Source organism: Panthera onca, chromosome D3, assembly GCF_046562875.1.
Source record: "Panthera onca isolate mPanOnc1 chromosome D3, mPanOnc1 haplotype 2, whole genome shotgun sequence".
NCBI lineage: Eukaryota > Metazoa > Chordata > Mammalia > Carnivora > Felidae > Panthera > Panthera onca.
Window position 1 is genome coordinate 21,118,627 of NC_138350.1, and position 26,806 is coordinate 21,145,432.

A 26,806-nucleotide genomic window follows, 5' to 3' on the forward strand; every position below is an offset into this window, starting at 1 on the left:
TGACCCAGACCCGTAGAGTCTGGGGGCTGTAAGGAGGCCAGCTGGCCGAGAGGGTTAACACAGGAAGATGACAGTATGACCAATGATGGGATTAACCCGCAGGGTGGCCTCACGGCTGTGACCCAGCAGCCTCTCAGCAGGCAAGCACCAAATACCCCTGAGTGCTGTGGACAAAGGTCTGCACTTGCTGAGCTCAGGGAGCCAAGCACTGTGGATGCTGTGCCTGGGAAGAGGGGCGCACGTCCTCAGCCCCAGGCCCCAGGGTACAGATTCCTAAGGCTTCCTCCTGCACCAGGGGTGGCTCCAGTGGCAGGGTGGGTGTGGGTGGTGGATGTGGTCTACTCGCCCCAAATGGACTGCCCATTGTCCCAGTGAATCAGGCTCGGGGCAAGTCTCTGATGCCCCGGGGTCTCTTTTGCCCAGGGGTCTTGGCCTGCAGTGGGCTCCAGCCTCCACCTTCCCACCCTGCCCTGGATGTACAGCCTAGTCCCAACTCCTGACCCTGCTCTGGTATGAACCCCTTGACTTGGAGGCTGGATCCCCCATCTGGCGCTTGCTGGGCACCAGTACTGTCCATTGTCTGTGGCCAGCCTGATGGTCTGCCTGAACCACCTTCTCTGGACATGGGCCGCCTTCTCTGAGGTGGCCTCCATTTCTCCACATCTCCCCTTTCTGGTCCCTTTGCCAACATGCCACCCTGGTCCTGATGTGTTCCTCCTGGGGGCCATCCCTGGGAGGAGGCTATTGCAGTGAGACCTGTGTCTGCATGGGAGAGGCCTAGAAGAGCATACACATCTCGGGGAAAAACTTACCAGGCAGAAGGGAGAAGGTCCCAGAAGCACAGTTAAGCATTATATTCTCTGCCACTATGAAAAGACCCTCCCAGCTCCCAGTCACAGCAATGTGATTTCTAGAAACCCATGGAAAGCAATGACCCCCAAGGCTGTGCCTCTTAATTTACAGACCGTGGCTACTCATTTGGCTACTATCAGGTTGGTATGACCCATGATGGCAGGTTCATCTTTAAGCTCTTCTGGCTAAAGGAACCCCCAATGCCCATCTTCTACCCACGTACATGCCCCTGTGGTTACTGGGTCCTGATCCTGTTACATCTGAGTGGTGAATTAGGGGAAAGAGCAGTAGCAGTTGTTGTGGGTCAACGTGGCAGCTGTGTCCCTAATGTGTGGGCAGAGCCACCTGCTCAACTCGGGCCCTGGGCTTCCTCAGCTAGGCCCGAATCACCTGCAAGCCTCGAGATTCCAACCCCCACTCTGGTTTCCATCAGACAATCACAAAGAACACAGGAGGGAGCCAGCTTTGGGAAATGACCTGAAGCCACCAAGAAACGGAGTCCTGGTTTGTCAAGCACCCTGGCCACCCATTCAGGGACTGTGGTGCTGGTGTCGGGGAGCCGCTTCCCTTCTGGGGAGCCCTGGGCCAAGGCAGTGATGCAAGTGGGCACTTACATTGATCATAGCATTTGAGGTGATGCGGAAGAGGGTGGCCCGTTCGTTCACAACCTTCAGCTTCTCACTGCTCTCGTATGGGATTTTGAGGCTGTCCAGCTCACTCAGCGAGCGCTGGAGGGCGGCACCGTGCTTGGCGATGAGGTCATTGCACGTGCTGAGGTCGTCCAACTTCAAGGAGAGGCTCTTGATGGTGCTGTGTAGCTCGCTCTTGTCAGCTGGAGAGGCAGTCTCGTCGTCTTCGTCCCCAGAGTCATCTGTGGAAGGAAAACGAGTCGCCATGGTTATTAACCAACCAGCACAGCACCAAGGGGCCTACATGGCCTGGGCCCAGGAGGAAGGAGCAGATAGAGCCACTCAAAAGAGTGCACTGGATGGTGCCAGCTCCTGCTCCTGGCCAGCCTTCCAGGGTAGGCACAGGCCCTCCTGAGTCAGGGGGAGGGGATGCAAGGGGAGACCAGCTTGATGGACAAGGCCCGGCCTGCACTTTGGGGGAGAAGGCCTGCAGGCACCCGCCTGCATGTGGGGCACCAGTCCCCTAAGCTGCACCTTACAGGCCAGGGTGGACTGTGCTGGGTGGAGAGGTGGGGGCTGTTGTGAGGAGCAGCTCTCGTTGCAGACCAGGGACCCCGGATGAAGGCAGGCTCCTTTCCCTACATCACAGGCTCAGCCTAAACTGACCCACACTTTCCTGCCGGCCTCACTTTGCTCTCTGCCCATGCCCAGCCATGCCCAGCTGCCCCCTGTTCCCTGCGACACTTGAGTGCTTATGCTTGGGGCCTGTGTCTTTACAGCCTGAAACGTCCTCACACCTCCCCTACCTTCTCAGAGGTCTCACCCCTACCCAGCCCCAGCCCAATGCCACCCTATCTTCAAAGCCTGCCTGAAGACCCCCCAGGCCGTACTCCCCTGCCCTGTTTCTGCCCCATGTCATCTTCCCACAGGCCCCACCCAACTCCCCTGCAGTAGCCGGGCCCCTCTCATTTATCAAATGTCTTTTTGTCCAGACGCTGGTTGTAGCATCTCCATGGCCTTGTCAGGCGAGGGACTATACCACCCCCCAGGGACAGACAGGTAGCTGAGGACCAGAGAGGTGAAGTCATGCCCCAGGCCACCCAGCTAGTCTGTCTGCCTTTACAGCTACCTTCTTCATGCCAGGCTGCTGGGGCCTCTGTGAGTGGGCCAGGCTGGTGCCCACTCTCCTCTGTGCCAACCCCTCTCACCTCTCACAAAGCTGCCCAGGTGCCCTTCCTGGGAGTCCGGGGTGCCTTGGAGCCCAGCCCACTGCCAGCCCTGGCTGTGTCCAAAGGGAGGTGGGGCTATGGGGACCCCGAGGGGGTGCACTGCAGTGGGTGGGGTAGGTGGGCAGCTCGCCTGGCCCCCGCTGCTGCTTTAATAGACGGCACAGGACAATAAAGAACCCAGAACCTGTAACTCCCAGCGGTTTCTGAAATGTCTTTCTTCAGAAATAATCAGCACAAAACTTTTTTTTTTTGTAAAGGAAATCTGTAACCCAAGATACAAAATTAAAAAAAAAAAGGAGTATAGTGTGACAGAATAGAGTTCTTCCCACGGCAGGCAGGGTGCGTGGGGGTGGCCACGGCTGAGTTACTGCTCTTAGCATGCCCTGAGCTGGTGGCAGTGCCAGGACAGCCAGCAGCGTGGGGCCTGGGTGGGTTGGAGGCTGGGGGTGCAGTGTCCACTGCAACCCTGTCCCCACTGGTCATGGGGGCTAGCGGCCAGCATCCAGGCTTGGGGCAGAGAGGGCTCTCCCTCTGCCCACCACAGCCAGCCCAACTACAGCGCAGAAATGACCCAGTGTCAGGAGACCACACGTGCTGGGTCAGTGTCTGGGCCCCTCGCTTGATCAGTGTGAATGCTGAGCCTCATGGTGGTCAGCAGACAGTGAGAAATGAGAAAACGCAGGTTCTGAGACACCGAGCCACCAGTTTAGGGCCCTGCTGTCAAGGGGGCAGAGCTGTTTCTGAATCCAGGTCTGTCTGGCTTAGAGCCTGGTCTCTCAGTTACAATACAATCTCCTGTCACCTTTCCAGGTTCAACATGTCCAACAACCAGATTGGTCAGCCACCGACCTGTCAGAACAGCTGCAGTTGTACGCTGGGAGGGGTGTGTGGGGACACGCTGGCTGCGGGTCAGCCTGAACGGGACCCTCTGTGCTCTAAGCAAGAACTGATGAGAGGCATGACTAGGCTACCTCTGAGCATCTGTCTGTGTGGTGGGCAGAGGTGGGTAACCACACCTCTACTTAACTCGTTGTTATGCAGTACACCTTAGTAAGCAGCTCTTAGGGTCCAAGTTCAGGTCCAGTGGCCGGGGACATGAGGATGTACTTGTTCTGCTCCCAAGCTGTGAGCTGTGTTGTTCAGGCAGGGATGGGAAGATTCTTGGGTCAGCGGTTACTGACCAGCACAGTGTATTCTATGGGGATGGGCAAGGAGAGTCTCTCCCAGAGGGACAGTGAGATCAGGAGAATGAGGGAGGGAGGGCGGGTGTGTGGGCAGGGCAAGAGGGAGGGAGGGAGTGGGTGAGTGACGGAATGAATGATCTTGGGCTTTTCACGAGGCCCATCCAGGATTCTCAGTGGCATGCATGGAGGTAGCAGGTCACGCACACCAGTGTAGTGTCTGGAGAGAGGCATGAGCAGCAGGAGTGAGGCACCGAGGAATTGACTGGAGAGGGAGGATGGTAAAGGGCCTCTGGCACAGCTAAGGAGCCTGGGCCTTCATCCCTTGGCAAGAGCGAGAGTGTGGGCATTTAAATAGAGGTCCCTGGGAAAGATGAGATGGGTGGTAAGTGGCAGGATGAGCAGACTGAAGGGCCAGAGTAGCCACAGGAGGCCAGGGGTTGGAAAGAACAGGACCCTTGAGCCCAGCCCAGATGTGCTGATGGCAGCACCCACCCAGCACCCACCGAGCCCCAAGGCCATGACCATCTAGTGATGGCCGCACTCCCAGGCAGTGCCCGTCCCCAGCCAGTCCTCTAAGAGGAGCGGGTAGATGTCACTCAGAAGCTGATGTGCGGCCCAGCCTCTCGCTTTCCCACAGGGTCATGGCTGTTCAGACACATTCCTGAGCATAGTGCTGTGAACCCCCACCCAAGCCTGGGTGGAAGCAGAGCTGAACCAGGAAAGGGACTCTGCCTCTAAAATGATGAACCCTGGGGCACCTGGGTGGCTCAGTCGGTTAGGCGTTTGACTTCGGCTCAGGTCATGATCTCACAGTTCATGGGTTTGAGCCCCTACGAGGGGGTTTTGTGCTGATAGCTCAGATTCTGCTTCTGCTTCTGTCTCCCTCTCTCTCTGTCCCTCTCTGTTTGAATTCTGTCCCTTTCTCTCTCAAAAATAAACATTAAAAGAAAATTTTTTTAAATGATGAACCCTGACCATGCTGAGTCCCCAGGTCTCAGTTTGGGGTCAGGGGTCCTTGCAATGAGCAGACTCACACTGGAAAGAGAGATGAAACTCATTACTAGAGATGTAAATAAAACTAATGTGATACTAGTCAAGTTAGAAAAAAGAATGAATGGTGCTGGATTAGCTTAGGCTTTCTGAAGGATAAACTGGCAGATACCCGTCAAGAGTTCTGAAAACGGCTCTTCAGGGGCGCCTGGGTGGCTCAGTCGGTTAAGCAGCCGACTTCGGCTCAGGTCATAATCTCGCGGTCCTTGAGTTCAAGCCCTGCGTCGGGCTCTGTGCTGACAGCTCAGAGCCTGGGGCCTGTTTCAGATTCTGTCTCCCTCTCTCTGACCCTCCCCCGTTTATGCTCTGTCTCTCTCTGTCTCAAAAAAATAAATAAACGTTAAAAAAAAAAAATTTGAAAATGGCTCTTCAGCTTCTCCCTTTCAAGTTTTTTTTTTTTTTTTTTTTTTTTGAGAGACAGAAACAGCAGAGGAGAGACAGAGAGGAGGCAGAGAGAGAGAGAGAGAGAGAGAGGGAGAGAGAGAGAGAGAGAGAGAGACAGGGAAAATCCCAAGCAGCCTCCATGCTGTCAGTGCAGAGTTGGACATGGGGCTTAATTCCATGAACCATGGAAATCATGACCTGAGCTGAGATCAAGGGTTGGACACTTAACCGACTGAGCCACCCAGATGCCCCCCGCTTCTTCCTTTGATGGGGGGACTCTATTGGTGGGGAATTTGGTCCAAAGGAAAGCAAACACTTGTATGCACAAAGTTGTTCAGACCTATGGCTCTCAAGTTTATGGTCTTGGACTCTCATGCTTTTTATGACCCCACGTATCCCCTCTGTTCAGTCCCCATCTCCACAAAACAGCAAACACCAAACCATCCACAAATGTAAAATCCTATAGAAATTTTGCAGTTTTGTATATTAATACAAGAACAGCAGGAACTGAAATCTAGGGCCAAGTCAAAGCCATGCTCCTGGGCACAGAGGGCCCCCTTGCCTGCCTCAAAGCCCACGTGAAGGCCAGGATTTAGTACGCTGAGCAGTTCTTGGGGGTGGGGGCTGCCAGGTTGTCCTGGGGTGGTATAAAAATGAGGTGGTCAGAGTGAACAGGCATGAATGCTGCTTTGTGTGGCTGTCTTCCTTCTCTGAGCCTTGGGATCCTCGGGTGGACAGCAAAGACACCAACACCCACCTCACAGGTCTGGGATGCAACTGAGTGTCAGGTGGGCCACATCAGGTGGGATTATCCCCAGCGACAGCAGCAGCCACACCGAGGGGATTTCTGTGCATCTGGCCTGGGAAACGAGATGCAACGTTCAGAGAAGCACACCCTGGTTTTCATGTGGTGGCTGAACCCAATGCCCCTCCATGACCTTCTAGAAAATGCTGGTCCTTTAAATGGAGGTCTACCTGAGCACTGGGAGGGTGAAATGTTTTATCAGCCAGGACCCGGTGCCGACCTGGGCTCGGCCCCAGCCGAGTTTCAGTGGAGACTGGGAAGGAGCCAGTGGATCCCTAGCAGGTGGTGTCTCTGCATAAGGCCCAGGGGTTAAGCCAGGAGTGGGGGATTGGGGGTGGGAGAGCTGCACTGCTGAAGTGCTGAGGCAGGGAGGGAGGCCAGCGGGCAAGGATGTGGCCCCAGGCTCAGAGCTGTGGTGGCACCTTCTAGGGCTTCTCAGGGCCACTGTGGAGAGCATCAGAAAATGTCCTACTTTTCTGGGCCCCTCCTCAGCTGCTGCTTTGTCTCCATTCAGAACAACTGGTAGAGCTTCTGGGGAGGCAGACTCTGGCCCTCAGATAAAGGACAAGTGTCTAACGGTGAGGGTGGCTCAACAGGACAAGAGGAGGTGATGGAGGAGCATGGCTCCCAGCCCTCACTGTCTCCTCCACTCACTTCTCCTGTTTTCTTCACAGTTGCTGTCAGCTGATACAAGCATGGCAAGAGCATTCTGGCAGCCTCTTAGGCTGTCGGATGACACAGGATGGTTGTGGCATGGCCAGGATAAACCCAAGAAGGCAGACTGGTCCACAAACTCCCTCCAGAGCATGGATGCTTTTCTGTTGTGCCCACTGCCGTCAGGCCCATGCCTTTGCTTTCAGATGGGAAAACTGAGGCCCAGAAGGAGAGAGGTGCTTGGTCAAGGTCAGACGCTGGAGCAGCAGCAATGGCAGCTGTAATTTGCTTTGACTGAGCCCCCAGTCTGTCAGATATGGCCTAGACCTTGGGCAGGCTCTTTCCAAGTGGCTAAGGTGCATTTGTTGAGGGCCCAGAGCCTGGGTTTTTGGGCAGATGATCCAGATACTTCTCCCAGGAGGGGAGTACCTGGGGAGCACTGCTGCTATCAGAGCCTCCTCCCCAGGTGGTGGGAGGCTGGCCTCTGATCACATGTCACGCACAAGCTGCTGATATCAGGAGCCCACAGCGCTGAGCGCGGGCACTCAGGTCTGCTGGGGCAGAGTGCTGGGGCTCACTTTTTCTCTCAGCACAGCCTGAGGGTGGGGGAAGATAGGAGAGGACGGGGACTGCCTCTACTGGGCAGCAGGTGCGAGCAAAAGGGCCAGTGAAAGGACCCCAAAGTGCACATGGCACCTGCCCTTAGCTTGGTGAGGATCCTTCTGCCCATCCTTCCTGTCAAATCTCTATCCCTTCACGGGGCTCATCTTTCCCCTTCTCTCCGGGACATGCACTGTCATGCTGGCCCTGCAGTGCCCCTCACTGGCTGCCTCCGCCAAGCTCCCTGCAGTCAGTTGCTCTGTCTCACTCATTTGGCTTCAGGCTGGCTCTGCGCCTCGCTGGTGCCCTCCGGAAATGCTGCATGAGTTGCACTCAGACCCAGCTTGGGTCTCAGCAGCTCAGGAAGCAAGGTCTGGAAGAGGCAGCTTCCCGCAGCGATGAAGCAGCTGGATGAGATGGCAGCATCCTATCCTTGCACCCTTAGCACCCTCATTTTACAGGTGAGGAAACTGAGGCTCAGAGCAGGATGGATCCTATGTGAGTGGCAGAGTTGGGGTGTCACGTCCCCCCTGCCCTGTCATGATGGCCATTTTCCACCCCTCAGTGCTGGCCACACTGCAGGGATCTCTGTGCATCTGGCCTGGGAGATAAGCAGTAAGGCCAGGAGAGACACCCTGGCTTCTGGGAGACCATGCACTATCCTCTAGTCCCGGAGCGAGTGCCCACCCTCACCCTGCACAGTGATTTCTCTTTATTGCAGGACTAATGCATCTCATCTTGCCCTGCTGTTCCCAGCCGAGGTCATCTCATGCTCCCTCTAAAACTGTCAGGTTTGGCAGGAGGAGGACAGAGCCAGAGTGTCTGCACTGGGGGGGCCTGAGGACCCTGCCACCCTGTGCCCTCATCTCCGCGAGACGGCTGAGGCTCAGGGCAGGTGGTGTCTGGGCCAAGGCCACCAGAGTCAGGGCAGGAGCCCACATCCCCACACTGCTGGCCTCCAAGGACACAGCTCACAGAGGACAATGACCCCAGGGAACCTAACTTGAGGAGCAGTGATAGGGAGTACAGGAGAGCTGAAGGGGGCAAGATGAGGGCCTCTGGCAGGATGCAGGCAGCATGGGACTTCTGCACGGGCAATGCTCATGCCCTACTTTGCAAAGGACCGGCTTCTCCCCTTCTGTGCCTCCCAGCAGGGCTGCCAGGGCCATCTTGCTGAACTCCCACCTCGCTTCCCCAGGCCTTTGCTCTGTGTACGGCTGATCCCAGCACGCTAACACTCAGATCAAACCTTCACAGAAAAGCGACTAAGCAGGAATCCTGGTGAGTTGCATTGCCATCTAGAAATATCTAGAGATGTTTCAGAAGGCTGTGGCTTCTGAAACAAGGACGATGGACATGGAAGATGGAGAAGCCGACTCTGCTCTTCATCTTCCCCAGAGAGGGCGCTGGGCCAAAGAGGACCTGCACCTTCTAGCAAAAACAACTTCTCAGTAACTGCTGAGGAGGAGCTTGGCCTGACATTCCTTGGCCAGTGGCACTCCCAAGCCTCCTTCACTAAAGCAACAGAAGCAAATAGCAGCTCCAGACTATGAAACATGAAAGAACAACTGATCTGGCCTCCAAGGCAGACTCAGGACAAGGCACAGGCAGCTCTTGAGACAGCGAGGCCATGTAAAACAAATGTTCCAGCCTATTCTCAGACACCACCATTTCCAGAAAAGTACGGATTCCTAAAATACCCATCAGCTTTCACCAGCTACACACCAGAATGAACTTTTTGTTAGAAGAGAATAAATCCACAAAACTCAGGTTACCAGTGTTATAAAGGCAGCAGTCACAACTTCTCTGTCCAACATGGCCAGGCCAGCAGAGTGTGGCAGTGGCCTCCCATCCACAGCAAGCTCTTTGAGTGTATGAGTTTCCAACACTTAGTTGCTATACTAGCTTGGCTAGTGTTCCCTGACCCCCACCCCAAAATTCATGTCCTTCCTGGAACTTCAGAATGTAAAGTTACATTCCAGTTACAGAGGTAATTGGTTAAGATGAGGTCATACTGGAATAGGGTGGGTCCTTAATCTATGACTGATGTCCTTATAAGAGGAGGAGAAAAGACACAGAAATATACATGATAACAGAGACAGAGACCTAGGGGACGGATGTATTCACAAGCCAAAGATCTATGCCAACTGTTGTCGGCAACACCAGAAGCTGAGAAAAGCCTGGAACAGGTTCTCAGGCCTTTGGAGAGCACGGCTGTGCCAACACCTTGATTTCAGACTTCTGGCATCCAGAATTGCGCAAGAATAAACTTCTGTGGTTTTACGCCACCAGTTTGTGGTGATTTGTGATGGCGACCCTAGGACATGAAAAAGACAGCTTAAAACAACGCTTATTCATTACCTTATAGTTGTTGAGGTCATAAGTTGTAAAATCAAGGTGTTTTAGGGCCCTGATATCAGCCCTAAAATCAGGGCTGAATTCCTCTGGAGGCTCCAGGGGAGACTCTGTTCCTGTGGCTTTTCTGGCTTGTAGAGGCTGCCCCTGTTCCTCGGCCTGTGGCCCCTGCCTCCATCCTCAAAGCCAAGAGAGTAGCATCTCTGCGACTCTCAGACTCCTGCCTCCCTCCTATAAGGATGCTTGTGATTCTACTGGGCCAGGTGGATAATCCAGGAGAGTCTCCCTATCTCAACATTCCTAAATACATCTGCAAAGCCCCTCTGCCATGCACAGGTTCTGGAAACTAGGCCTTGGACATCTTTAGGGGCCACACCAAGTAGCTGTGGCTGAGCTGCACAGCAGGCCACATTCTCACCTGTCCTGCATCATCATGTTTGATTTGCTGCCCTAGGGTGTGGTTCCTGGATGCTCTCTCATTAAATGTGGAGACCTCTACCTGGGCACAGAGGCCTCACAAATTCCTCTGTACCCCCTCAAAGCCCGGCACATATATCTTCCTGACCCAGGGAGGAGCTGGGTTCTGGGCCAGGCAGTCCTGCTTTGACCCCACGTGCTCTGGGTTAAGTGCGCTCATCCATATGCTTGGGGATATCAATACCTGCTCTGGAAAAGGATTTAAGCAGCCAGTGTGCAACCAGGGCAGAACTGGGAGTTACTGGTCTGTGGCCCACCAAGATCCCTGTTACCCTTATCAGTATAGCTCACTTTTGCACAGAACCAGTCTTGAGTTTACTTCAAATCGTAGAGGCTGGGAGCTACAGGGAGAGAGTCCCTGTATATTGGCTGTGCCCTGGCCCCTGCTCCCCACTCGGGCTCTCCTCAATGCCTTTAATATCCAGCTCTGGCTGAGGAGCCTGCTGGGGACCCGCACCAGGGCTGGGACCCTCATTCACCCTCTTTCACTGGGGGGCCTCCTGGGAAGGAATGGGTTGCTATGGAAATAGTGCAGTGGAGCCAGGTAGGCTATTTTTAGAAGTAGAGCTTTTTTTTTTTCATCTTTGGAGGAAAATGGATCAGGTTTCTGGGTGGGGAAGCCCTGTCAGGGGCAGCAAACACAAGCTTGGAACTAACAAAAGGCTGTGAAGGCTGGTTTGGAGAGGGCAGGGAGACACGGTGGGGATGCGGGAGTCACAGGCCCTGGGGCCACCCCATATTGTACTACCTCTTGCTTGTTTCTCTGGGAAGCCTGGCTTTGCCCTCACCTGCCCATGAACTCCTTGGGATCAAGGCACGAGATGGCCAGGGGACCCCCCCCTCCCCTCACATGCTATGCTGGAGATATGCTGGAGATGAGGCCCTGGCTGCGAAGGGACCTCAGGACAGGCAAGGCCAAGGCCAGAGGGAGCCAAGCACACACCCCTCCCCCTCTGCACGTGCACCCAGCACTAGACTGGATGAGTTTTATGAGGAGGTGGTGCAGCGATGGGTCCTGACCACATGGAAAGAGGACAGGTCTATGGGGGTGGAGGGACAAGCACAGAGGCCCCAGCAGGGTCCTGGGCAGGGAGGAACATTGAGGAACATTCAGAAGGCTCATCCATCTCTGGGTGCCAAAAAGGCAGGAACTCCCCGGCCCCCACGCTCAGGCCCCAGCTTGGAGCAGCACCTGCCATTGCCCCTCTTTGCTTCTCCTTCCCGGCTCTTCAGCTCACCCTGTGCCTCAGGTGGAGACCTCACAGCCTCGGTGTTTTTCCACTTTGGCCCCATTGCCTGGATTTCTTTCCTCCTCTACTCTGTCTGGCAGATGGCTACTTCCCCGAGGCCTAGGACCCACGTTGTCTCAGTGTCTGTGTGTCCTTGCTCGCCCCAGGCTGGCCCCACTGGCCCTGTCCTGGCCTTCCACAGGGAGAGAGACCCTGCCCCTGCCACATGGCTGGAGCCTGCATTAGTGCAGCATGGGCCCCACTGCACCTGGGGGCTGAGACCCAACTTCCCAGCGGCAGCTGCCGGGCACTTACATCACCAGCAGGACTAACCCTGACCCAGTGGTGCCCCCTTGAGCCAGCAACGCGGTTAATGGGGACAGGCACTGCTCCCTTTCCTCCCTCAGTGGCCACATCTCCCTGGGGCTCCCGGATGCCCCACCAGGAGGACTTTCATCCCCATCCTGAGCCAGAAGGACTCTGCGCAGGGAGCGCATCCTCGTAGTTTGCAGTCTGGCTGTGCAAAGAGACACCCCACTGCAGGGCCTCTGAGGAGACACAAACAAAGCAGGTATCACTTTCAAGTGAGAACCGCGGGGGCACTGCACTCTTGGCAGAAAACAGCCATTTCCAAGCTGCAACGTTAGTGCCCTGAAAATTCAATTACAGCAGGTTTGGTGGCTTTTCTTTAGATTTCGGGAGGTTTGTTAAGCTGCCGGAATTTGATCGCAGAATCTAATCAGCTGGCTGCTGAGAACAGAAACAGGCCTTGAGGCAGGTCTGCGGGATGTCAAGTGACTTCAGTGGGTCTGAGAATGAACAGCCTGGTTGCTCAGTGACTGCCTGCCCTGAGCTTCCATACGTTGTGTCGCTCCCACATCCAACACAGTACTCGGCAAGAATCACACCCAAAGAGGAAAGGATGGCGTGGAAAGCTAAGGATCATGCCCAAGACCCCAAGGCTCCCAAGAGGTGGAGCTGGAATTGGCAGCATGTACAGAGAGCCTGATGGCACCTCCCACTCCATATCCCTGGAGACGGGGGTCCTGCAGCAGCTTGCCTGCACCCAGCCCTGAGATGAGGCCCATGCCTGCCCTGGAGTGGGCAGGCAGGGAGGCGAGACTTACTGGGGCGGGGGGGGGGGGGGGGGGAGGGGTGGCGCTGTGCCTCTGGTCCCCTGCCCTGGAGGAGACACACCAGCACTCTGCCCCACTCAAGCAAGGGGGAGAGGGAGGCTAAGAGGTATTTGGGTGCTCCCGAGTGCACAGGGAGCCTCGGACCTCTGACAGAGAAGGGGCTCAGGAGCCCCGGGGTGAGAGTGTTGGGGAGGGGACTTCAGGCTGGGGTAGGGCCCCGAGAGGCCTTTAGGAGGAGGTGGCTGCCTTACAGATGCATATACTATAGAGGGGTGATGCTACAGCGACAGGAAGGAGCCGGAGCACCAGGCCGGAGCACTGAGTATGAGCACTCCTGACATGCAGTGCATGAGGCAGGTCGGAGGCCTCGGTCCTGGACAGTGAAGCACATGGACCAGGTCACATGTGACAGGGAGCCACTGAGGGCTCATGGGCATGGGAGTGGCTGCCAAGGCACTGCCAGTCCTTCCTGACTGGGGAAGGTCTGCTTTCCCCTAAGTAGGTCCTGTGGGGCATTGGTCCTATAGGGAGTTCTGCAAAAAAGGAATCGATGATAGAAAACAAAAAACTTTGGAAAATAGGATGAATGACATCCCTCCCCAAAGGGGGGCAAGTGTGACTCAATGCTTGGAGAAGCTCGGCCTTTAGGGCACTAGAAGGTGGTCAGGATCTGATTGGACGGAAAAATCAGATAATAATAAATAATAAATTGTGAGATCCTAGCAGGCAGATGGAAAACACAAGCCAGAGTACCATCGTTGTCTTGGCCTTTGGTCTGTGACTCATCTCCCCTCCTCTTTCACTGGTGACCAGCACAGGGTGTGTTGTGGGCATCGGGGTCCCAGTGAGACATCTGGGCTCTCTGGCAACTTCCTCTGGAGTGGGGTACAGGGGTGGAACCCTAACTAGGGACAGCTATCAACAAGGCCAAGGGATGGGGGCTGAGGGATGGGTACCCTAGGCTGACATAGAAACTGGGCTTTCCTTCCATTCTGCTGGAGCTGCAAAGAGGCAGAACCCTCATCCCACAAACACATCTGTGGCAGCCAAATCTCTGATCTTCCCGGGAAAAAACACTCACTGGGACCCCTTGGCAGGCTACAGACTCCAGCAAGCAGAAGGCTGGCAAAAATCCCCAAGGGCAAAGAAACCCATCTCCTTTCCTCTCACTTGGAGGGGGCTGGGGCACAGGGTCAAAGCCAGGAGTCACAGTGAAGGGTGAAAAATAAGTACACACGACTGACAGGATGCCCACAGAACCTGGTGCCTCCCCTACTCAGCAGAAGGCTGTGATCAGGAGCCACACACACAGTATTCTGAGGATACTGAACAGCTCTGGAAGCAGGGCCCACCTCCTCCAGGGAAATGAATACTGGCACAGAGATGGAACATAAAAATAGAGGCGCATGCTCCAATTATGGCAGCTGCTGTGATGCTGAGGCCAACCTGCCATCCACGGCCTCCTCCGTCCGGCAGAATGCCTAGCCTACCTTGAGCTTCCACTTCTAGGGGGTGTCCTTGAAGGAATAGGGGTGCTGTTCAGGCTCTAGCACTGCAGGGAGCTGACCCCCCTCCCAGGGCTTCTGGTTCACTTGCCTGCCTTGTCTTGCTTGGTTTGAGTCTCGCCCCAGGGTCCCAAGGTGCAGAAGTGGGTTGCTCCCCGGCCAGCTGGAGGCAGTTGCATGGGGGCTGGGCCCCATGCTACTGCAGCCCCCTCCCCCAGTGTAAGCTTACTGGGGCAAGAAGCTGCAGCTTTCACCTGAACCCTTGGTTAATGGGCATGGGACCAGGGAGAATGATCCTTTAATGGACCACAAGGAACCCCATCTGGGGGTTTTGCTCAGCGCAGACATCTGTCTCAAGGCCAAAGCAAGGGGAACTAAACTCTAAAGCAAGGTCTGGCAACCTACACGTGAGAGAGAACCCACTGATCTGTCCCAGACGGCGCCAGTGCTGTTGAGCAGGTCACTGGAAACTACTAGTTTACATTTTCCTGGCCTGTAGACAGCCACGGCTGCTTATCCTTGGAAACCATCTAATGCCCATGTAACCACACTAAAGAACTTTCCACATGCAGCTGCCTCTAGGCGTCAATGACAAGGAGTGAGCTGAGGCAGGGGGCCCCAGGGTGGGGAGAAGGGTCCCATCACTAGGAGCCATGTCTTCCTGGTTGATCCTCACACCCCCAAGCCAGGCACGGAGGAAATGCTAACTAGGAACCCGCTGAATGAATGGATGACACCAGAGACAACGGGTAGAGAAGTGTTTTGCGAGCTGCAGCAGCATGCAGGCATGAGTGGTGGGGAGGATTATGGTGCTCTGGGATTAGGAAAAAGGTCCAGGTTCAGGGTCTTCCTTTATGCTGCCCCTGGCTCTTGAGTTACGGCAGGAATCCAAAGTGAAGTGAATCACAACCCAGGTGCCCTCTGACTCACCCTCTTGGCCAGGCCTCACTACACAGTCCTTGCAAAGATCCTCTTTCCCACCCTGCAGACCTTCTCCGGGCACCCTTCCCCCTCTTCTGGCTGCAGGGGGCAGGTGGGGCCCCTGGCCCTGGCAGAACTCTGCAGGGAGGGCGAGGAAGAGACCCAGGGTCCCTGTCAAGGTGGAGTCTCATACCATGTTCCACTTTTTGGCAGAGAGGCAAATCCGTGTCTTAAACGAACAAGGGGATACAGTAGCCCCTCTCATTTAATTGCCTGAGTAAGAGATGTTCTCCCCTTTCATGAGTCTAGCAGACCTGGAATTTATTACCACTGTGACCTTGTACAGCTATTTAATATCTTAACCTTCAGTTCGTCATCTGTAAAATGGGTTAATGCCTATAAAGTGGTCAACACAGCGCCACAAATAGTGGCCCTAATTACCTGGCCATAAAAATGATTCACATTTATGGTAGAAAAACTGAAAAGCTCTGTAGAGAAAAGCATAAAGTAGCAAAGAAACAATCCCCGGCAATTCTTAAGATAACCTCATCTGTCTGTTTGATGCCCGTTGTAACTCCTCCCTGCCTCACTCAAACGTGCTGTGCAGAACAGGGGCTGCCTCCCTCGTTTCAATTCCATGCCTGCCAAGTGACCAAGAATACCCAAATAAGAGACCTTTCTGGGGCCAGGAGAGCAGGTGGGAACTCTCATCACTTGAAAGGCATGTGTCCCGGGGGCCTGGAACCAGGTTAACATCGTTACCAGCTCCCCACCAGTCTGCGTCCCTGGAGGCAGACCCTGAGCCCCGGCCAGCCAGGCATGCAGAGACTGAGCGAACAGACGTGCCTGCAGAGCTGAGGACCGGGCTGGCAGAGGTGCCACCTAGGGAAGGCCTGTCTCTGATGGCAACACCAGAAAAGTACCCTTGGCAGGATATGTTTAAAGTAAACGGGCTCAGAGTGAGGCTGAGAGAAAGGGGTGGGGGTGGGGATTACTTTTGTGGAGGCTATTTTGGCTCCTCCAAAGCTCCTTTTATTCCTCTCCTAGTTCTGGGTCACTGTCCGTGCAACTGGGAGCCTGGCATGTGCTCTGTATTTGCCAGCATCTGAACATTCTTCCTGAAGGACACCAAGGACAGTGGACAGCCCTCCCTTGTGGGGGCTTTGGGGAAGCCAAAGGTGCCCTTGGGCTGCTAAGCGGGTGTGAGCCCTGACCCAGAACTGATGGGGAGAGGCCGATGTGAGGGTCAGTGAGGCCAAGAAAAGACCTAGAAGACTTTAAGGCCTTTCCAATTGCCAATGTAGTCCTTTGTTTTCTGTTTTCTATGTTCCTATATCATTAGGGAGGGTGCTGGGTGGGCACGTCCTTAGTTTAAGAGTTGGTTTGGACACCAAAAGACTGTGTGACTTTGAGCCAGTCCCTTTCCTTCCCTGGGCCTCAGTGTTTGCTCCTGTAAGAGGAAGGCCCTCTACTGGGCAGACCCCCTCACCTCTGCAGAGATGCCCTGTCAGCTGTGGTTAGATTCACACAGGCGTGCCCTCAACCCTGGGTCAGGGCCAGGGACCCCTCAGCCAGTTGCACTCTGAGGACGATATGACCATGTACACAACGGCTTCCTCTGGACTTGACGATTCAGCAGAATTGCTCATTTATGAAGAAGCCTTGTGAGCCAGGCCAGAGGCCAGGATCCATGGGCACCCCCACCACTGTGAGATGGAGCAGAAAGCTGACTGAGGATAACTGCATCCAGCCAGGCAGGCTGAGCCCAGATCTACCAGCTGGGGATTCTGATCTGGGGCTCAAATCCAGAGTGGGGAGAAGGCGGAAGAGCTGAGGAAAGGTCTGCAGCAAGAAAGACTCGAGGGAATCATTCATCAGCACCCTCTCCCCTCTGCTCTGTGCCTTCCTCCATCAGTCAGTGTGGAAGCAGCTCCCAGGGAGGCTGTGTCCCTGCCCAGGTCCACCATTGCCTCCCTGCCCTGTCCTGTACCCGCATCTGCTGTACTGAGAGTGGGTGGTCACCGCCCACAGTTGAGGGACCCTACCAGCAGGACCAGCACAAACACCACTGCGGGAAGGTGGCTTCCAAGACTTGGCTTGGGGGGAAGCTATCCAAGTTGCTGCTAAAGAGGAAAATCAATCTGAAAATAATGAGGTCTCAGAAAAGTCCACATTCAGGAAGAAAGCTGCTTAACAGGAGCTTGGCCAGAGACAAACCACGTGGGATTTAGCCGGCCTTTTCCTCGAGAGGCTGAGAGTGAAGGCCATGAACCCAGGCTCCCCACAGCCCTGACCACCTGCTTGCCCAGCCTCCTTCAGAGGAGAACTGATTTCTACTGGGCCAGCGAGCTTCATTCTCAGGTTCTTGGCAGTTACATTTCTTGCTGTAAAGTAATAAATTGGTTTTTTATTTACTAAAAGAAACGGAAATTAGAAATTCCTACATGTGTGATCGTATTGGTCAAGAAACTAAAGGTGACTATTCCTAAAAACTAAAGGGAGCTATTTCTAACTGCCAAGTCCTGGTGACTAGGAGCTGGTTCCTAGGCAGGAAATACCACCTCAGGAAACCTTGACGGGGGCGGGGGGGGGGGGGGTGTTACACAGTGGAAGTGAGAGCTACTGTGGGGCCAGGGGAGGGAAAAATCTGCTGAAGGAGGTAGGAGTGATAGCCTGCTGAGGTAGAGGTGGGGGTGGTGCGAATGGGAGAGGAAAAACCTCATCTCGTAGCACAGCCTGAGAGGAGGGCCACTTGCCCACACCCCAGTTCTGGGGCCCCCACTACTCAGCAGCTGCTCTGAGTCAGCAGGGGGGCTCCTCACAGCCTAAGCAACATCAGGTCCCCAGAGCTTGGCTGGGACCTTCCCCTCAACTGTGGAGCCACTTTGTGCCTAGGTTCTTCTCACATAGGCTGTGGGGCTGAGAGAGAAACACGGACACGCCCAGAGATGCACATACCACGCAGTCTGCGAGGTGTCAGAATATGATCCGGCAAAATCCAAAACCCCACAGCCAGGTGCACTTGAATTACAACCATTCTGCAGAGAGCCAACATCTTTGGGCCAAGTTTCCACACAAGACCCATTTCAGATAGGTTCCATGCTGGCCTAGTGGTGTTCCCCTTACACAGGTCATTCTGTGGCTAAGAATTTTCTGGTGTCCTTGCCCTAGGGCTACCCATGCTAGAAGGGGGAAAGAATGATGGAGCGTGTAGTGGGGGGCCAAGAGGCCTTTGGAGGGCTGTGCTGAGGAATATCCAAGGCCATTTAGGACCAGAGGGCCTCGGGGCCTTAGAATGGCCAAGTCCTAAAAAGAGCCCCTTTTCTGGAGCAGGTGAGCCTGAAGCAGAGGTCCCGGCAACAACGGCAGGGGCCACTGCTTGCTGACAACACAAGTTACTTTATAGTTCCTTAAGCACTCTGCTAGACAGTTTCCCCTGGGCTCACCACACTGCCGTGCTGTGGGCTCCACTTCCGGCCCCCTTAAATGTCAGGAGTGCTGAGAGGTACCATGAGGTAAGGTTCCTGTCCACAGTCATCTGTGAGCAGTTGTGACTCTGAGCCTTAGCTACTGGGGTCCGAAGAAGGGATGTGCCAGGGCAGTGGGCACATAAGCCAGAAGACAAAGAAGAAACAACTTCTTCACAGTTTGAAAGAAGAAAAGACCCTAGAATTATATAGCTCACAAAAATGTCTTTCAAACTTAAAGGCGAAAGAAAGTTAAATAAAATCTGAGAGAATTTGTGGCTAGTTGACCTGCACTGTAAGAAATGTTAAAGCAAGTTCTTCAAGCTGAGAGAAAATGATACCAAATGGAAACTCAGATCCAGACAAAGGAATGAGGGGTGCTAAAAAGGATAAGTATGTGAGTAAATATAAAAGATTCTGGTTTTATCACTTTTAAGTTTCACTTAGAGATAACTGATTGTACAGAGCAAGAAAAAAGTATATTGTGGGATTTACATCATCTTCAAAAGTAAAACAGGATACAGCAGAGAGGACTGGGGCAATGGAAAAGCATTGTTTTAAGGTTCTTATAGCTGAAACAGTGTATGACCTGAAAGAAGGCTGTGCTACTAAAGATGTGTGATGTAAACCCTAGAGCAACCTACCAAGGAGAGAGATGTATAGTTATGGGTTAATAAAGGGGGAAAAAATGGAATGCTAAAAATCATACCACAGATGGTAGGCAAAGAGGAAAAAAAAGTGCTTGAAAATAGACGAGACCAAAACATATAGTAAAATGGTAGATTTAAACCCAACCATATCAGTAATTACACTAAATTAAAATGGTCTCAACACTCTAATTAAAAGGTAGAAACTTTATTGGACTGTATAAAAAAACAAAACTCATGATATGCTATCTATAATAAAATCCCTTTAAATTTAAAAGCATAGATAAAATAATCAACCATACACTTTCTACAAGAAACACACTTTAAATATAAAGATACCAATGGTTTAAAAGAAAAGACTGGAAAAAGAAACACCAGGAAAACAGCAATTATTATAAGACCAACATCCAAAAGGAGGCTTGAGGACAGAGATAAAGAGGAAAATTTCATAATGACAACAGATATCAATTCCTCAAGATGATACAAATTCCTGAATCTGCATGCATCTTAGGGCAGAGTTTGAAAGTACGTGAAACAAAACCAGAAATGAATGGAGAAAGGGACAAACCTACAACTACAGTTAGAGATTTCAGTACTACTTTGGTAGGAATTAATAGAAGTACAGAAAGTGAATGAGGATTTAGAGGACATGAATCTTCAAGTATCCTTTATTGGTCAACTTGACCTAATGATATTTTTAGAACACTATACCCTACAATGGCAGGATACACATTCTTTTCAACAATTCACGAAACATTTCCCAAGTCAGTGCATATGCTGGGCCACAAATCAAATCTTAAATTTAAATTATAGGATGCATGTTCTCTGGTTGCTACAGAATTAGAAAGCAGTAACAAAAAAGTATCTGGAAAATACCCAAATACGTGGAAATTAAATCACACATGTCTAAATAACTGATGGGTCAAACAAATAACCACACAGGAAATTAGAAAATATTCTGAAATGACTGATGAAGAAAATGCAACACATTGAATCTGCAGGATGCAGTAAAAGCAGTGCTTGGAGGGAAATGCACAGTTTTAAATGCTTATTGTAGAAAAGAAGAAAGGTTTAAAAGATCTATTTATGATAATCTAAGATGATAATAGATCTGTAAGATCTATTTATGATGATCTATTTATGGATGATCTAAGCTTCTACCCTGAGAAACTAGAAAACGAAAAGCAAAATACACTCAAAATTAAGTAGAAGAAATAAAATGGATAACAGCAAAAATCAATGAAATAGAAAACAGAATAACAATGGAAAAATTAAATTAAAAACTTTGAAAAGATTTTCTTTGACATGATCAAGAAATTGATACTCCTCTAGCTAGAACAATCAAAAAAGAAGGAACATGCAAATTACCAATAACAGAAATGAAAGAAGAAACATCACTATAGCTCCTATTGACGTTAAAGGGGTATTAAAAGAATATGATGTAAAATGTTATGCCAATAAGTTTGACACCTTTGATGAAATGGAATATTTCTTGAAAGAACAAATTACCAGAAATGACATGAGAAAAAAAAAAGCCCTTTAGGAAGAAACTGAATTCAAAAATGAAAACCTTTCCCTTAAAGAAAACTCAGGTACAAATGGCCACACTGGTGAATTCTACCAAATATTTAAGGAAGAAATAGTACAATTAGTATACAAACTTTGTCAAAAAATAGAAGAGGGAGAAATAATTCTCATTGATTCTCTCAATGATCTTACGAGGCACTATTACCTCATCTTATGAGGTACCAGTAATATACATACCAAAAGTAGACAAAGACATTATAAGAAAAGAAAACTATAGCCCAAGATCCCTTATGAATATAGAAGCAAAATTCCTTGACAAAATATTAGCTGATAAAATTCGGCTAAAAAGGATAAAACATCATGAACAAGTGGGGTTTATCTTAGGAATGCAAAGTTTAACATTTGAAATTAATACAATTCGTATTAACAGTATAAAGAAAGTATAAAGAATCAACAGAATCAACTCAATAAATATTTTAAAAGTATCTGACAAGGGGCACCTGGGTGGCTCAGTCCGACTTTGGCTCAGGTCATGATCTCACGGTTTGTGAGTTCGAGCCCTGTGTCGGGCTCTGTGCTGACAGCTCGGAGCCTGGAGCCTGCTTTAGATTCTGTGTCTTCTTCTCTCTCTGCCCCTCCCCCACTTGTGCTCTGTCTCTCTCTATCAAAAATAAATAAATGTAATAAAAAAAATTTTTTTAAAGTACCTGACAAAACTCAATGCCCATTTAAGACAAAAACTCAGAAAAAAAAGGGAGACCTTCTCACCATTACATAAGACATCTATAAAAATCCTACAGTTGTCTTCATACTTAATGATGAAAAGTTGAACTTTTTCCCCTAAGAACAGGAACAAGGCAAATCTGCTCTCACTACTTCTATTCAATATTACACTGGAGGCCCCAGCCAGTGCAATAAGGAAATTAAAAAAAAAAAAATTAAATGCATATAAGTTAGAAAGGAAGAGGTAAAAAGTCTTTTAGGTACAGACAACATGATTACATATACAGGAAATCCTGAGGAACCTAAGAAAAGCCACTAGAACTAACAGGTGAATTTAGCACAGGATAGCAGAATAAAAGGTTACATACAACAATTGTATTTCTATAACACTAGCAACAAACAGCTGGAAAATAAAAATTTTAAAATACTATTTATAGGGGTGCCTGCATCGTTCAGTTGGTTGAGAGTCTGACTCTTGATTTTGGCTCAGCTCATGATCTCAGGGTCATGGGATCAAGCCCCACAACGGGTTCCACACTGGACTTGTTCTCTCTCCCTCTCCCCTCTCCCCCAGTCTCGTGCGCTTGCTCTCTCTCTAAAATAAAGTTAAAAAAAAAACTATAAGAGCATCAAAACCAGGTAAATTTAACAAAATATCTGCAAGAAAACACATAGCTTAGAGAAATTAAAGAAAAATAAACAAATATCATATTCATGAATTAGAAACTTCAATCAGTTCTCCACAAATTGATCTATAGATTGAATACAATCCCAATCAACATCCCAGCAGACTTTTTTGTAGGAACTGACATGCCAATTCTAAAATTTATAGAGAAACACAAGAAAGAACAAGAAATAGCCAAAACCATTTGGGAAAAGAGCAAACCTAGAGGACTGACACTACACGATATCATGAATTACTCTACAGCTATAGTCAAGACAGTATAGTATTGGCATCAGTATAGATTTATAATGGAACACAACAGAGTTCAGAAACAGACTTATAAATGTGTGATCAACTGATTTTCAAGTAAAGTGTCAAGGTCAGTCAATGAGAGAAATGCTTTATTAGAAAAAAATGGTGCTTGGGGCGCCTGGGTGGCTCAGTCGGTTAAGCATCCAACTTCAGCTCAGGTCACGATCTCACGGTCCGTGAGTTCGAGCCCCGCGTCGGGCTCTGGGCTGATGGCTCAGAGCCTGGAGCCTGCTTCCGATTCTGTGTCTCCCTCTCTCTCTGCCTCTCCCCCGTTCATGCTCTGTCTCTCTCTGTCTCAAAAATAAATAAACGTTAAAAAAATTTAAAAAAAAAAATGGTGCTTGAATAACTGGACATTCACATGGAGAAAAAAAACAAAACTATTTCACATTAATCATAAAAGAACTGACAGATCTAGTCAAAATTAAAACCCTGTGCTCCCAGAAAGATATCATTAAAAATGAAAAGGTAAACCCAGAGATTAGAAGAACTTTTTCTAAGTACATATTCCTAAAAAAGAACTTGTATTCAGAATATATAAAGAACTCTTGAAACTTAATAATAAAGCAAACAGCCCCCCTCCCCCACCACCAACAGATTGCTAAAATATTCAAAAAGGCACTTTATGAAAAAATATATACAAATGACTAATAAGTATGTGAAAAGATGCTCAACATCATTAGTAATTCATGAAAAATAAATTAAACCTATAATGAGGGTGCCTGGGTGGCTCAGTCAGTTGAGCATCCGACTCTTGGTTTTGGCTCAGGTCATGATCCCAGAGTGTGGGATAGAACCCTGCGTTGGGCTCCACAGTGAGCATGGAGCCTGCTTAAGATTCTCTCTCTCTCTCTCTCTCTCTCTCTCTCTCTCTCTCTCTCTCTCCCCCTCTGCCCCCTTCCCCCACTCATACCATCCCTCTTAAAAAAAAACTACAATGAGAAACCACTAAAACCACTAAATTCTCACTAGAGTAGGTGAATTTTAAAAAGACTAACAATAGCAAGTATTGGCATGATGTAGGGTAACTCACATACATTGCTGGTTGATGTAATGTGGTACAAGCATTTGGGAAAATAGACAGTTACTTACAAAGATAAACATACAATATGATCCATAATTCTTCTTGTAGGTATACCCAAGAGAAATAAAAATTTATATCCACAAAATACATGCATTTTAAATGCTCATAGCAGCTTTCTGGCTTATAGCAGCCCCAAAGTGAAAACCACCCAAATGTCCATTAACAGGTGAATATGGGTAATTGTAGTATATTCACACTATGAAAAACCACTCAGCAATGAAAAGGAACAAATTATGTATTCACACAAGAATGAACCCTGAAAACATCATGCTGAATGAAAGAAACCACACATACTATTATTCGATTCCGTTATATAAAACTCTAGAACAAATAAAAAGTGATCAGTGTTTGTATGGGGCTAGGTATGAAAGGCACTGACTGCAAAAGGACATGAGGAAACTTTTGGGGATGATAAAAATGTTCTGTATCTTTTTTTTTTTCTTTTTTGAGTAGGCTCCATGCCAGCACAAAGCCCAGTGCAGGGCTTGACCTCATGACCCTGAGATTAAGACCTGAGTTGAGATCAAGAGTCAGACGCTCAACCAACTGAGCCACCCAAGTGCCCCAAAAATGTTCTATATCTTATTTGGAGTGGTGGCTATATAGTTGTATACATTTTTTAAAACTTGCAGAATGGTTCAAATCAGTTCATTTGATTGTACTTAATACATCAATAAAGTTGATTTAAAAAGAAAAAAGAGAATAATCACCTACTGATCCAGTTGTAGTAATATATCATACGGATATGCAGTTACATGTGCAGATATGTGACCAAAGACTGATGTATAATAAATGTACATTTCAGCATTGTTTGCAGTAGTAATGAGTCTATAAACATCTTAGATGCCTTTCAGAAGGGATTGGTTATTAAACTATGATACATGCATATAAAAGCATATTGTACAGATGTTAAAGAGAATCTATGAGCTTCTGTGTGATGTGAAAAAATGTTGAAGACATAGTCAATGAAAAAGATTAAGGGGCAGAACAGTATAGTATGATTCAGTTTACTTTTTAAAAGGATATCTATAATACATACATTTTTAAAGAGCACATAAGAAAAACAGTAGATAATACCAATGAAACCAAAATCTGATTCTTTGAAAATATCAATAAAATCTATATACTTCTAGCCAGATTGAGGAAGAATAAAAAAAGTATAACCTATTACTAATATCAGCAATGAAAGAGGGAACATCACTACAGACTTTAAAAGATAATAAGGAAGTACTGTGAATGAGTCTGTGCCCACAGATTCAACAACTTAGATGAAATAAACAAATCCTTGAAATACAAAAATACAGCAAGTTACTCAGTTAAAAAAAACAAACAAACACACGAGCAATCTATTAAAAAAATTGATTTTATAGTTAAACATCTTTAAGGAAACTCAGGGCTCAGAAGGATCTGCTGATAAATTCTACCAAACACTTAAAGAAGAAATGGTATCAATTCTATACAGAGTCTCAGAAAATTAAAGAGGAGGGAATATCAACCGATTCATTTTATAAGGCCAGAATTACCTGATACCAAAACCAGGCAAGGACATTACAAAGCAAACACTGAAAAACCCTATAGGCCAATATTCCTCATGAACAAAGACACAAAGGTCCTCAAAAAAGTATTAAACAAATATAATCTAGCAATATATAAAAAGGGTAATACATCATGGGATGCTTGGGTGGCTCAGTTGGTTAAGCATCGGACTCTTGATTTCATTCAGGTCACGATCTCATGGTTCGTGAATTTGAGCCTTTGCACTGACAGTGCAGAGCCTGCTTGGGATTCTCTCTTTCCTTCTCTCTCTACCCCTACCTCACTCTCTCTCAAAATAAAGAAATACACTTTTAAAAAAGGGTAATTCATCTTGATTAACTGAAGTTTATCCCAGAAATGCAAACTTGGTTTAACATTCAAATATCAATCAGTGAAAGACAATCTAATTAAAAAATGGGATTTGAAAATAATAAATAAAAAAATAAGTAAATAAATAAATAAATGGATCTGAACAGCCATATCTCCAAAGAAGATATACAGATAGCCAATAAGTACATGAAAAAAATGCTCGGTGTCAGTCATCAAAAGAAGAAAATAATAAGCGTTGATAAGGATGCAGAAAAACTGGAACTTTCATCCTAATGGGAATATAAAATAGTACAGCTGCTTTAGAAAACAGTTTTTTGGTAGTTATTACACAACTCAGCAATCCTATCTTAGGTATACACCCAAGAAAAACGAAAACATGTGTCTACATGAAAACTTGCACATGAATGTTTATTGTACAGTAGTGTTAGTCATAATGTCCAAAAAGTGAAAACAACCAAAATGTCCATCAGCTGATAAGGACTACAGAGAAAGGAACCAGGACAGTCTCGGCACCAAGGATTAGCTCCAGTGACCCCATTGATCAGATTGCTTCCGTCATTCCTTGAGCTTCACTCCCAACCTGAGTCTGCGAAGAACCACATCACAACCTCAGCCTCTGGCTGACAGCAATGTGAGTGAGCAGCTGGCGCGCAAAGTCTGGCCACAAGCTACGCCTATAAACCAGCACACAGCTGGGTGGCATGGCCCACCTCCTTCAAACAGGGGTGTGGGAGGAACTCCCCTACAAGAGAGGTTTTGGTAGTTTCCTTGCTTTTGCATCACTGCAGGAGCACAAAACCACATCCCTAGCCCCCACCCCCCAACATGAAACAGATAAGGAAGCCAAGGTCCTCTGGAGCTAAGGACAAACTATATACATTGGGACTGGGGTGAAAACTCTGTCTCTTGATCCCCAGCACACTGCACCACTCAAAAATACTGACTGATGACAGCTTGGGAACACAGTAATTCAATTTAGCATCTTTAATCTGTTGAATTGGTTCCTTAATCACATTACTCACTTAACATGTGTTGACTGTTGTGTGCCAGCTACCATGTGGGGTGCTGGGGACACAAGCAGCAGTCCCTAAGGATCACTAAGTCCCCAAGCCTCATTCTCCAGCCAACATCAACCTACTTCTTGGGGTGTCTGGTTCTCTCCTGTCCCAACTGCCCACTCTGTCTGCTAACCCCAGGTCATCTGTCCTGCTGAATCTTACCTGCTCTAAGGCAGCTCTTCTCTTGACCACAACTGCATCTCTGCCTAGAAAACTGCCCCAAAATATCAAACTGGTGGTAAATATCTTTGGAAAATTTTCCCTGAAATATCTCAAGAAGGAAAACAGGAGATGATTAAACCTCAAATGAACCAGATCTTGTTACATTTAAATTTTACTTACTTTCCCTTTGCCAGGCAAAGAAGCAGAAAGGGGAAAAGTCTTAAACTTTCAACTGGTAGAGCAACTGTGATTTGTATGTGATTGTTGTTCAGCGATGCAGAGTTCA

General features: G+C 49.1%; 1 protein-coding gene across 5 annotated transcripts in view; it reads right to left on the reverse strand.

The window, feature by feature from the left end:
- Positions 1-26,806, reverse strand: part of OSBP2 (oxysterol binding protein 2) — a 192,265-nt gene that overhangs the window by 31,352 nt on the left and 134,107 nt on the right. For all 5 annotated transcript variants that reach the window (XM_060612689.3, XM_060612688.3, XM_060612692.3 and 2 more), the window contains one exon: positions 1,467-1,723. In XM_060612689.3, coding sequence (XP_060468672.1) covers positions 1,467-1,723 — 257 coding nt within the window. The remainder of the gene's footprint in view (positions 1-1,466; positions 1,724-26,806) is intronic.